The sequence below is a fragment of the Strix aluco genome, chromosome 3 (genome assembly GCF_031877795.1).
Source record: "Strix aluco isolate bStrAlu1 chromosome 3, bStrAlu1.hap1, whole genome shotgun sequence".
NCBI lineage: Eukaryota > Metazoa > Chordata > Aves > Strigiformes > Strigidae > Strix > Strix aluco.
In genome coordinates this window covers 30652623-30665191 of record NC_133933.1, presented here as the reverse complement: position 1 = coordinate 30665191, position 12569 = coordinate 30652623, and the positions used below count along the sequence as shown (strand labels likewise).

The 12569-nt window shown below is 40.1% G+C and overlaps 1 protein-coding gene across 8 annotated transcripts in view; it reads left to right on the top strand.

The window, feature by feature from the left end:
* Positions 1 to 12252, top strand: part of TRERF1 (transcriptional regulating factor 1) — a 104691-nt gene extending 92439 nt beyond the window's left edge. For all 8 annotated transcript variants that reach the window (XM_074817983.1, XM_074817985.1, XM_074817982.1 and 5 more), the window contains 6 exons: positions 720 to 795; positions 5612 to 5700; positions 6517 to 6630; positions 7432 to 7620; positions 8143 to 8351; positions 9000 to 12252. In XM_074817983.1, the coding sequence (XP_074674084.1) occupies positions 720 to 795; positions 5612 to 5700; positions 6517 to 6630; positions 7432 to 7620; positions 8143 to 8351; positions 9000 to 9321 (999 nt within the window). In that variant the 3' untranslated portion in view covers positions 9322 to 12252. The remainder of the gene's footprint in view (positions 1 to 719; positions 796 to 5611; positions 5701 to 6516; positions 6631 to 7431; positions 7621 to 8142; positions 8352 to 8999) is intronic.
* The last annotated feature ends 317 nt before the right edge of the window (positions 12253 to 12569 follow it).

Below are 12569 nucleotides of genomic sequence, written 5' to 3'. Positions count from 1 at the left end.
AATGTTATTAACTAGGGCAAAACATCCATTTTGTCCAGTGTTAGGGAAAGACAAGGCCCCGCACCAGTTCCTGGAAAGCCAATTTAAAACAAAATGCGACAGAACATGGGGCTGGAACGAATCTCACAGGGTTGTCTAATACAGTGTGTTTTAGCTTGTGTCCCAGTTTCCTTAGGCTCTGTTAGCTGTATCTGAGGGGTCTGAGACATGTGACGAAACTTACTGTCAGGACACGAAATTTTCTATACGGGGGGGGGCTCTGCATTGTCAGGGGGGAAATTTTGGGGATCCACAAATCATCTGTCTCCCTGATCCAAAGGAGGATTAACTATACTTGCTGTCGTTCCTGACAGATGTTGACCTAAACAGATATTTTAAAAGACTTCACGCTATAAATATTAATGCTGTCAAACCAACCGTTAAATATTAGTATTAATTAACACTATCAAATCAAACACTATAAACATATTTGTATGTGGCAAGCAGAAGGGAGGGAAGAGCTGGAAGTTGCTAAGTAATAGCCACATTTGTGCTAATTAAGGCAGGACAGGTGTGCATTAGGTGCAGTGTTAATGGGCCTTGGAGTAATTTGATGTGATTTCCTATGACAGAAAAGAAAAAAGAGAGAAAATTAATTCATATCCTTGTACCAAATAGTCTTGTAAATGCAGTAGCTGACTGCATTTGCTAATTCTGTTTTTCCCTGCTTTTTCATTTAGGTTGCTCTTGAGAAGCTGCTGTTGAGAAAGCCAGTGAGATTGAAGTGTCATCCTTTGGCAAATTACCACTACGCGGGTAGGTTTTCTTGCGATCTCTGTAGCTGTTGGTATCTATAGTCCAAGGCTGGCATCCCAGGCTGGAGCGTGGGATCGCGCTGCACTCTCTGCTGTCTGTTGCAGGGATGGCAGCATCTAATACAGGTGATGTGCCGAGTGGTACTTCCAGAGACTTGTTACAAGTTTGGCAGTTTTTTGCCAGACTGACGATGTACAGAAACTTTGCATCCATGTTGCTGTGCAGGGTTCTACAGATTTAAAACTGCCTTGAGTAATTTCTTTCCTCTCTTAAACCAAAATTTAATTTGTTGATCTACTTTTAAAACTGCTGCTATCGTAGATTATAATTTACTAGCAGTAAGGTCTTCATTTTCTGGTATGTAAATGTCTGTCATCATGCCTGCCTTTTCTGATGTGATGGTGCATGATAAATGAATATGATAATCATAAGCATCCTTCCAAAGAGGTAGTGTTGTAACTCTCACTAGTGTCTTAGTACTGAATGCAGAGCCTCTCTTTGCATGGATCTAGCCAAAAAGAAACAGGTCTGGGATGATGACTTCATTAACGAACACAGCAAGAACCGCATTTTGGTGAGGAAGCAGATGTGAAATAGAAGGTGGTGTTAAGCCATTAGACGTTATGTCACCTAAGCATAGGTGGCAAATGTCTCTTCTCTGCAGCCCTCGATGTTACTGCTTAACGCATCGTAGTGGCTAACAACTACTTGGACACACAGAATGGGGTTTTACGTAAGAGATTCAAGACTTTATTACTAGTTTAGGCTCAACAGGAAACAAGCCAAGAATCTTCTGGTGGTCAGTCAGTCACAGTGTCTGGGGTCATCTACTCATTTCCAGTTACAGTCCTTGTGCGACGTAAGTACTAGAAGCGAGCTGCTTCCTGGCTGTAGCAGTTCACTGGAAAGACTCCCAAGTAACAGGGACTCTTTTGTAAGCAACTCCTTAACCCCTTGGCCTGAGAACAAGAACAGAAACATGTTTGATGGCAGCTGATGATAAGAGTGATTAAATGTGAAGATCAGGTTTTGAGTCTTGTCTGGTGGAGATGCTTAGTGCCTTTGATAACAGCTCTGTTGCAGTCCAGAGGGTGGACATGGGGGTGGATGGAGAAGGAGGATGTTGGCCAGGAACTTTGACCAGGGTCTCTTCTCTGAAGAGATGACACTAGATCGTGTGTGTGAGACAGTCCAGGGCATGAGAGCTGGAAGATGAGGAGATACCCCAGCAGCCTCATCCTTAGTGAGCGATCTAATTAGCAGAGCAGATAAGAAATTTCTGCCTGTGTGGCAGAGGAGGAGGAACAGTCTCTATGAAGCAACTTCACAGTAATTTCAGAAAGTGTTTTATTGTGATGCAGGGAGGAGCCAGGAGAGACTGTTTTGTTTAGTCTTTCATGTGAGATGACACTTAATTCTTGTTAACTAACACTGAGACCTGTGGACATCAGTGTATCCCTATTTCTTAAGCAGGAAAGGAAGTTTGATTCTGCTTATCGCAGCATGAAACTAAAGCTCACCAGTCTGGATTTAAGTACCATAAAATAACAAGACAAAGCATTATTTACTGATGCTCTTGAATGCAACATGTGATTGCAACTTGTATTGACAGTCATGCTCTAGCACCATGCAGCATCTCTTGAGTAATACCTTATTTGTGGTTGATAACCAGCCATTTGAGGCATATGGAAATTTCTCACAATCTAGTGCACGAATAGCTTAATACAACTTCAAATGGCATTTGTTTGGGTTAACCCTCTGGGCTTTCTGCTCCATACTCAGAAATCACAGCTTTCAGGCACCGCTGCATTTAAAGGTGGAATAGACTGAAACAGAGCATGGCACTGGCTCATGAGAATTAACTGATACCACAAACAATAAATATCTAAATTCATCCGTAGCATTGCCTTTGAATGAAGGTACAAGCAAATAGCTCATGTTTGAAACCTGTTGGCTTGTCAGGGAAGCAAGTTGTAAAACTTGAGGCTTTTCTGTTGTGTGCCAAGAGAGCTGGGCATGCTGACCCAGGGCTGCTTGGAACAACCACCTGATATTTCTGTCCCAGTACTTTGCCATCTGTCAGAATGGTGTTTTAGGGAAGAGAGGGGGAACACATAGCTATACAAGAGGAGCGCTGTTGGAAACACTTGAATTTTTTTCATTTGAACAGTGGAATTTCTCAGGTCTCAAGTTCTGCTGCAGTGAGAATTGCAAGAGAGAGGGTCTCCGAAATAACGTGCTTTGGGCAGTCTGGAAACTTCTTGTATGTACTGTGATAAGTGTGGATCAGACCCAGCATAGGCTGTATGTAATGGATTTGAGCCACCGCTCAGGGGAGCTCCCTGGGTGTAGGTGTAGCCCCCTCGAAACCCACAGGTTGGGCCCAAAGTCCCCACATTTGTAGAAGATATTTATTGTCAGTTAATCAGTGCATAAACAATATGGCAGGTAAAACAAAATGTAGAATAAATGTCTAAACATAAAGATCAGCTTTAAAATTGTATCTGTATTCCAAAGTCCAAAATTCCTTCTTGCTGCATTGCAGATCTCTCTCTATACACGTTCTCTATATCTCCCTCAAGCTAACAAGAGCAAAAGCGGTTTCCCAGCAACCAGAGTTAAAAACAGCTTTTCTTCTGTTTCTTTTCCTACACAGGATTTATTCTATTAATTAGGTTACTTTCAATTAACCCGCATAATCTTATAAGGGTCTCTGCTAATACCACAGCTATTGGGGAAACTCTGTAAGGCCTGAATCCTTCGTAGGTGTACAATAAAATTACTTCATAGAAGTGATTCTATATTTTTTCTTTCCAGGAGGGTGGGGTGGAGGCAGGAGAGCATGACTAGAGAGGTTTGTCAAAAACTAAAATCTCTTCTTTGGTGTTGTCATGCTTTTTAAAGTTATATTTTGGCATAGTAGAGCAGGCCCCTGGACTGAATCAGTGCATTTACCCCTGCCCGAAGGGAGGCTAAATGCAAATGACTGGCAAGTTGTGTAAGAAGGGAATGACGCTGGTTCAGGGTGGGAAAGATGGCAAGGCAGTGTGTCAGCAAAAAGATCTTTGGGTGATAACAGAATAAATAAAACTCGTGGCTTGAAGCCAGTGCCTTTCTCTGATGCTTAAGAGAGATTTAGTGTAAATCTCTGTGGAAATAACTAAAGCATGCTTATATCAAGTACTGGAAAAGCCTGCAGAAAACAGGCTGCAGAAAAGTTAATTTTGTGGTTTTCAGCACATGAAGGAGCAGTGAGATACCTGCTCTAAGCTCGTGAGCCTGGGAGTTGACACTGAAAAGCAAAACACTTGCAGTTAATAAAAAGATCTATATATTTTTTTATAGACATAAGTAACCTGTAGAGTTCAATACCATGCATGGTGCCAAACCCAAGTTAATTGAATTCAGTGCAGAGGCAAGCATTTCTATGGAGAATGGTAACATTGACAGGAATATTAGGGGTTTCTTTCGATAAAAGTTTCAGATATTTCAGAAACTCTCAGACTGAAGCAGAATCTTCTTATAATGTAAGTCATTTCAAAGGCATCTGCTTTATGGCTTCTTGCATATCCTTCCTTTAATGTATGTAATGCTGCCCACTCTTACAAACAGAACACTGCTTTGATGCAGTAGAGCAATCCTCTGTTCCTTCTGTTTGACTAATACTGAGGAAGCACAAATTCATTTCAATTCAAATGTTGATTTTACATTTTCATGGCCAGTTAGGCTGGTGAAGCAAACACAGAATAACAATATTTGAAAGTTTTATATACAGCTTCCATTAAATGACCAGAAGGCACTTTGTGCGCACTGCACATTGCTACAATCTCTACTTGTGACTGCTGTCACAGAGGATTTGAGTTTCTTTCCTTAAGCCATACAAGTGAAGACCTGCAAAAGGACCTTACAGGAGTTGGCTGGAGAACAAAATTATGAACTTCTGTGTACTTGAATGTAAAGTGGCATATATGGGAATAAGCAATACAATACTGTTACTTCTCATTTAAAATGAGACCTCGGGATTACAATGCTAGTTCTGTGAAAGCATCAGCTCTGTATTTTACAACCTCTAAAAAAACCCAAGTCAAATGTGAAGAGGATAGCGAACATGGTGATGCCACTGTGCAAGTCTGTGAATTGCTTATATGTTGACTATTGTGTGCCTTTCTGGTCCGTTCATCCCTGTAGGAATGTTTTAGTACTGGAAAATGTTCAGAGAGGGACAGCTGTAATGACCAAAGGTGTGGGAGTGACAGAAAGGACATACAATCCTGAATAGCATGGAGATGATGGTCGAGATTGGATTCACTTTCTCTTCCACTTGAAGAACAAAGGGTCATCCAGTGAAGCTTACTGTGAGCCAGGAAACAAAGAAAAGGAGGTGGCTCTTCATGCACAGGGCCTACTGATCTGTGAAACTCCTCAGCAGAGGATGTTTTGTGTGCAAGAAGTTTAACTGGTTGAGAGGAAGAGTTGGTCAGCACTCACAAGGATAGTTACTAAATAAGCAAATTGCAACAGATTCAGGAAATCCCCTGTGCCGAAAGTGGTCAGAGGTTAGGAAAAATTAGGGAGAGGCATTGTATTTGCTTGCCCTGATCACAGGCAGTTTCCTAGGCAACTGCCTGTGACCGCTGCTGGAGACCGAATACTGGTTAGATGGACTTGAGGTCTGAGTCAGTACAGCCATACTTGTATTTGGGTAGCAGCAATCACTAGCGTGTGCTTGAGATTTCCCACTTTTTGTTTCAGATACTACAGTAACATAAAGGTGGTAGGTTTTTAGCATTTATAATGAATTTATTCTTTTTTTAAGGGTCGGACAAATGGACACATCAAGAAAGGAGGCTGTTCAAAGAGGCACTGTCCACCTACAGCAAAGATTTCATATTTGTACAGAAAATGGTAAGGTTATTTCTGTTCTGTTAATCGCTTTTTCCATTTGCTGTATTCCATTCCCTGTCATCTTCCTTCCAGTGCCAGACCAGCTTATTGCATGTATAGAGCCAGCAGTAGTTACGAGAACGCCGGTAGAAGTGGTATATTTCATTTGGTGTACCTATGCATGCAACTGCAGCAGGAATAAAAAAACAGTTAAAAATAAATAAACAAAATCAGTTCCTCTTGGTATTACATGTAGATGTTTTCACACCTGGAATCCAAGTCATGTCATTCCATGTGTGGGGCAAGTATGGTGCTCCGCTATCCTCTGGCAGTTTGTTAAAAGGTACCTGAGTCACTGGCATTGAGCCTTGCACCAGAAAGGGTTGAAACCTGTTAATAAAGACAGAACGTGTTTGGGCCTAATTTTCATGTTTTGCTACAAAGCAGAAAAGACAAGATGTATACATCTCAGGGCAGAATACCTTACTTGTTAGCTCAAATGTTGAAAAACATCTGCGTTTATGGGAACCAAATCTTAATTCCTAGATCTCTTGGTGGTATTGTACACTTGAGCTACAAAAGTATTTTCTCAGTAGTATTTTCTGACTAGAGAGTCCCAGAGAACTGTACTGAAGCTGAAATAGTCAACACAAATTTGACTAAAAAACAATAACTAAAAAAAAAAATTTTACAGAAGTATTCCTGTTGTAGACAAACTGTCTTTTCCTCCATCTGAATGTTTGAGAAATAAAGCCTACCTCTTGGAATGTATTAAAATTGTGTTGAATGAAAGCAAAAAATTGAGATTGGACTATTTCTGCAATTACTTAACTACAGGTTAAGTCTAAGACGGTTGCACAATGTGTGGAATACTACTATACCTGGAAGAAAATCTTGCGTTTGGGACGGAAACACAGAACACGTTTAGAGAAAAAAAGAGAGGAATGCCTGGTAAGTCTAAAAGAGTATGAGAAAGTTTAACACTTGATAATTTTTATTTTTGTCCTGTTTTGAGGAGGAGGTTGAACTAGATGACGTAGGTCTCTTCCAACCAAAATCATTCCGTTACTAAATTATACTCTGGATGAGCATTCAGTGACCTCAGCTTTACCAAGATTTTGTGTTCCTGGATTGTAATGGAATAAAAGTGTTTTGACTAGTGTGATGTCTCAGTCTAGCCATAGTCTGGCAATTATGGCTTTTGCTACTAATGAAGCAGGTAAACATCTGAAAATTATGCCTGTACCTGTGTGTTCCTAAAGGGTGCTCTAATATTTTAGTACAAATACCATTTACACAGACTGGCAATGCAGTTCTTTGTGTGCAAGGTCTGTATTACCAGTAGTCCAAGTAGTCTTAGGACGTGTGGGTAATTTTTTGTGTGTGTTTGTTCGGGTTTTTTTAAACAAGTCATTTAATTTGACTGTGAATATAGTGTACACTGCCATTCTAACACCTGGGGAAGGGTTTTGCACCTTGCCATCTGTAGATTCTTGGAGCCACAGCTCTGCATATGATACATGTCATACAGATGGGGGCTTGTTTTGAGCACTGCAGTGAAGCTGTAGCTTGTCTATTAAGGGTAGTAGTTCCAGCAAGACCCAGAAGTTCATTCAGGATGGGGGAGAAATACTGAAACCTGGAAGCAGACTTGACTAAGTGGCATGCTGTTCCAGTACTGTCTATGTCCTACTATCCAGTACTGTCTGTCTTTGACCATACTTCTAATATTTCTTAAATGTGCTGTTTCAGACAAGTGGAGAAGAGGAAGTGTTAGAGGAAGATGAGGAGATCGAAGAAGACAGAAAGGAAGAAAGGGAAATGCAGAAGTCTCCTGACCCACCAGCTATCCCTCTTGTTGGACCAATAGATCTGCCTGCCCTTCAGAGTCTTTCACTTTCTTCGTCCTCCTTCATCTGTGAAATGCCAAACTGTGGCGCTGTACGTGTGTGTTTGGTATCTTTAATAGCGGCGGGGGGGGGGGATGTGTGTATGCTAGTGAATCGTGATTTTGGAAGTCAGGGGTTTAGACTATTCCTGGCCAGTGGTATCTCCTAGATATCTAGTGATACCTTCTAGATATCTTTGGACAAATCATTTTCCCTGCTTTTAATTACCACCTCACAAAACACAGGCAATACACTGATCTGTACATAAAACTGAATTCTGAGATGTTGTATCAATTAGAAATACTATATGGTAACAGCTTTGGTTACCTTTTTGTTATACAACTGTAGTAACAGGCTAGCTCACGGGTTTGTTTTATTATGACTAAGTTTCTTTGATGCTAATGGGATATAACTGAGAGCAAGCAGCATTTGACCAAGTAGATTGTGCATATTAGACATGTACAGTTGTTTTGTTGTAAAACGCATTCGGCATACTTCTTTCTGCAATTTCTGTTCCAGTGCAGTATTTCTTGGTTCTTACTTTTTTCCTTCCCTCCACCCCATTTCCCGTCAGGTGTTCAGTTCCCGACAAGCGCTAAATGGCCATGCTCGCATTCATGGAGGTACGAATCAGGTGACAAAAACACGATGCACCATTCCAGGCACTAAGCAGAAATCTGGTACGCAGAGCGGATACTGCTCCATCAAGAGTTCACCTGCCCACAGCACAACAAGCGGCGAGACCGACCCAACAACAATTTTTCCTTGCAAGGAGTGTGGCAAGTAAGTGAATATGACTGCAGTATTGCATCACATCTGCCTATTTGTATTCCAGATGAATAGAGTTGTGACAAACTCTTACTTTGCTCTGATGGTCTCAAAAGAAGTTTCCCTTTAGATGACATGTCCTCCTACCAGGACCTTCAGAGATTGGTTTGCATGATATTTTGGATGTTTCCCCTGCAGTATTTATTCCAGTTTTCCTGAATCCATTTACCTGCTAGAATTCCTACATCTGACAGTCCAGCTTCCTGCTTCATCACAGACTTGCATGCGACAGTTGGCAACTTTCTCTGTTTCTGTGCTTGAGTTTGTCCATCCTAATATGGGATTCCTTCACCTTTTCCCTGTTGTGCAAGGTTGTAGTGAAACTAAGTACAGGAGAATTAGGATGTGCAGAGATACTGAACCACCTGTGGGAGCTACAAAATACCTCTGGCAGAGCCTGAGTTAGGCCATTTTGATACTGTCAGGATGTATAAATCTGTTAGTCTGTCCCTGAAATTCTCACTGTGGCATTGCAGACTTCACTGACTTCTATTTCAGGACAAGGAAGCAAATGTACTGATAGGTTGTTGAGTCTTTTTTGGCTCACTTCATCGAAAGCAATGCATTTTTATCTGTGTTTTTTTTTTTTCCTTTAAAATTTAGGGTATTTTTCAAAATCAAAAGCCGCAATGCTCATATGAAGACTCACAGACAACAAGAAGAACAGCAAAGGCAGAAGGCTCAGAAAGCTGCTGTGGCAGCAGAAATGGCAGCCACTATTGCGAGAACTACTGGGCCAGTTGGGCATAGTTTGATCCCTCTGGATCACATGAGTTTGGTTAAACATGTTGAAAATGTTGGTGACATTGATGACGATGTTGTTCAGGAGCTGGGTGATGTCATGGAAGAGAATGAAGTCATGGATGCTGACCTTTTATTAGATGATGAAGATGCAGATTTACTGCAGGATGATGCTGAGTTGTAAATAAAGTTGTTTGATAAAGACAGCTACTGAGCGCACCCTGAATGGATCAGTCAGGAAACCTGGACTGCTCATTTATTCCCCACTGATTGTAAACTACCTGTTTAAAATTATAATTCTTTTATCCAGGTCTAGAAGAAGAAAGAAATCTGCTTTTTTCCCTTTTTTTTAATTAATTTGTGTTTTGGGGGAAAAAATAAATAATTGGTACAAATATTCTTATAAGGTGTTTTTATCTGAGCTCATTTTGCTGATAACTTCCAAGGCTACTAATTACAGAAGTTCATGGTTCTGCTATCACTTCCCTCCAGATGATCCTGGTAGGATCTTTTGTCTTTAACTCTTCCAAGTTTCATTTTAGCCTAATTACAAGAATGATCTTCACACACTTCTAATGGAACATTTTTTTTTTTTGCCTATACTGGATCACTTCCAGCATCTCCTAGAGACTAAATGTCATCTCTGTCAAGGAGATGATTACGTTCTTTGTCTTTGTGCTGTCATTTTAAGGGAGGTGGAGGAAAAAAAAAATCTGATTTAACTGTGAAATAGTTACAGGAGTGACTGTATCATCTGTAGTATTGCAGTACTTTTTCAGTTCTGTCTTGCCTTAATGCATACATGTTGGGCAGTTTGTAAAAGCATTGGTTACACTGTACGTTTTAGAGCTTCCATTTTAGCAAGGTTTTGATCTGCTGATTTTTAAATGACCTAATTCAAGGGTTGAAGAAAGGAGATGATTGTACTGTCGTTCACATCATCTGATGGGAACACTGAATCAGGAACACCACCTTGGTAATCAGATTGCACTGGAAATATATTTTGCTCTGACAATAAATCACACTGTTGAATAGCCATCTCAGTGTTTTTAGGAGAGTGTATGCTTGAGCAATGCAGGAGCTTGCTCTCCCACCAGGCAAATACAGGGAGACGTTCTTGCCCGTGGAACAGAGACTGAGGGAGTATATGCCTTCAGCACATGTTAGTTATTACTTGTAGGCGTGAAATGTTATTCTGGTGCCGTTTTCAGTCCTCCTCATTACATCAAATTCAAATGTTATTTATTTAGTAAAACATACTCCAAAGGTGAGTTGACATTGCTGTTAAATTACTGTTTCTCCTCCTTAGGTTCAGATCTACATGCTGGATGTCTAACACCATTTATATAAAATTAGATTTGTTTCTCTCAATAAATAGGATCTCAAAAGAATTGAAGAATTAAAGAATTAAGGATGAATTGGCGTTAGGTTGAGTGGAGCTTTAATAACAGAATATGAATACTGATTTTAGAGCTTTCACAGGTAGCAGCACTGGTTTTCTTGTGAATTTTGCACAGTAGAAGAGTATTGCTAACTTTATAAAGTATTTTATAAGACTGATTTTAGATCTTCCAGATTTCAGAGTTGTTTGAGGTTTTTTTTATGGGTTGGGTTTTATTTTAGTGGGGTTTTTTGTCACATTCCTAACATCTTAAGCAGAATCTGAGAGATAGTGGATCTTACCTTCTACTGTCTTCCTTGTATAACTATGCAAAATGAGGGTAAATCACGGCACTTTTGTACTGGAGTACTGGACCACACAAGTTCAAAACCAGTGGGACTCATCGGCAGAGAGGTGCCTTCTCTGTCAAAGCCACGTATGTGAAGCCAAATGACCTGAAGTTTTTACTTAAGGTCGAATGTTCTGATACTAAAGAACAACCCTTCAGGAGAATGGAAATCCCTTCTCAGTTTCCTGTTAGTGAAGTTCCTGTGTATGTGGCTTGTGTTAGTGTTTTTTGAGGTTGTTCCAAAGGTTTTCTTAGTTGGTTTGGACCAGCGGGTGGAATTTCACTCCCTCTTGCCTACATAAGGGATGATGTTCTCAATTACTGTACCTGTGAGTTTCAGGAGATCAGGCAGCAGCCTTCTTTACTTTTCTTTCCCAAACTGCCAGTTGGCAAACTCCCCAGCAGTTCCTGTCCATGCTGTGACATGTTACTTTTACAGCGGCCCCATAACCCAGGTTCTGCAGACTGGGTGTTCAGCTGCAGCCAACTAGATCCACTGATAACGCTTGTGCAAGTCTTAGTGGTTTGCAAAGTGGAGGCTTTTGTGAGCGGTAACTTGTGTTGGATTTTAGGAGCCAGTGTTAGAAACAACCTGGCAGAGTCTAGTCTCTCTTCCACACTGGATCATTTTGAACTTTTAAGGATCTTTGGGAAGGGCTACTACACTGGTAAATGGAAACATGTTTTCAGATTCCCTTGTTAATGGTGGGGAAAAAAATTGAGCGTTTAAGCGAGGTGATAATTGAAGTCAGAGTTCTGCTTGAAGAATGGAGTGAAAGATAGTGGAAACTTGTGGGCTTGATTCTGAAGAGCAGCTCTGTGTTAAAGAATCTACAGTGGAACTTTTATAGCAACAATTGGACAGGTATCTGTGCTAAACTTAGTATATATGAATATATATACACATACATATATATATGCCTGGTTCTGTAACGTAAATGGGGTGCTGTTTTATTGTACGGCCAAGAAGATAACAGAACAACGATAACCAAAGAAGTTACTCATAAAGGAAAAAAAGAAATGCACATTTCTTAAGCAGTACATGATTAAGGCCTCAAACATCAACTTCATTATTAAGTGTTGCATTGGCTAATGTTAAACAGATGCTGTTCTGCCTATTTGTACATAAGTCGGACATAGTTTTATTTCAGAAAACTTGTTTTTTTGCTGATGGTTGATGGAAAACTGTTCACTGTTGAACTTAGTCGTCTTTGATAAAACCTGTACATATAGAAAACATATTTTATGAGAAAAATCTTATTTTCAATATTTAACTGTTATTTTATTAGAAGATGGTTGTAAATATTTTAGGTGCTTTAGTGTAAAAAGCAGACTGTAATTTTAGGTGGCAGAGGAAGTAACAAAATAAAAAAATATACATTTGATATAGCTTGTGATCTATGCTGGTTTCAGGTTCCTGCTGTTAGCATTTGACTTGCACACAGCTTAATTTAAGGTTACTGCCTAACTGGATGTATTAAGATGGCTTAGTGCATGAATTAGTACTTGTTTACGCACACACACCCTAAATGTTTGGTACTGATCAGAACCGGTGTTGTTACATTAACTGCTACGTAGATGTGTAAGAAGAAAGGGGTTTATGTGACATTTCCAGACATTTTTATACTTTGGTAAAACGTAGTTGGCTGGGTTTTGCTAATAGGCTTGTATACCTTTTTTTAAAAAAAAAAAAAAAAGTATT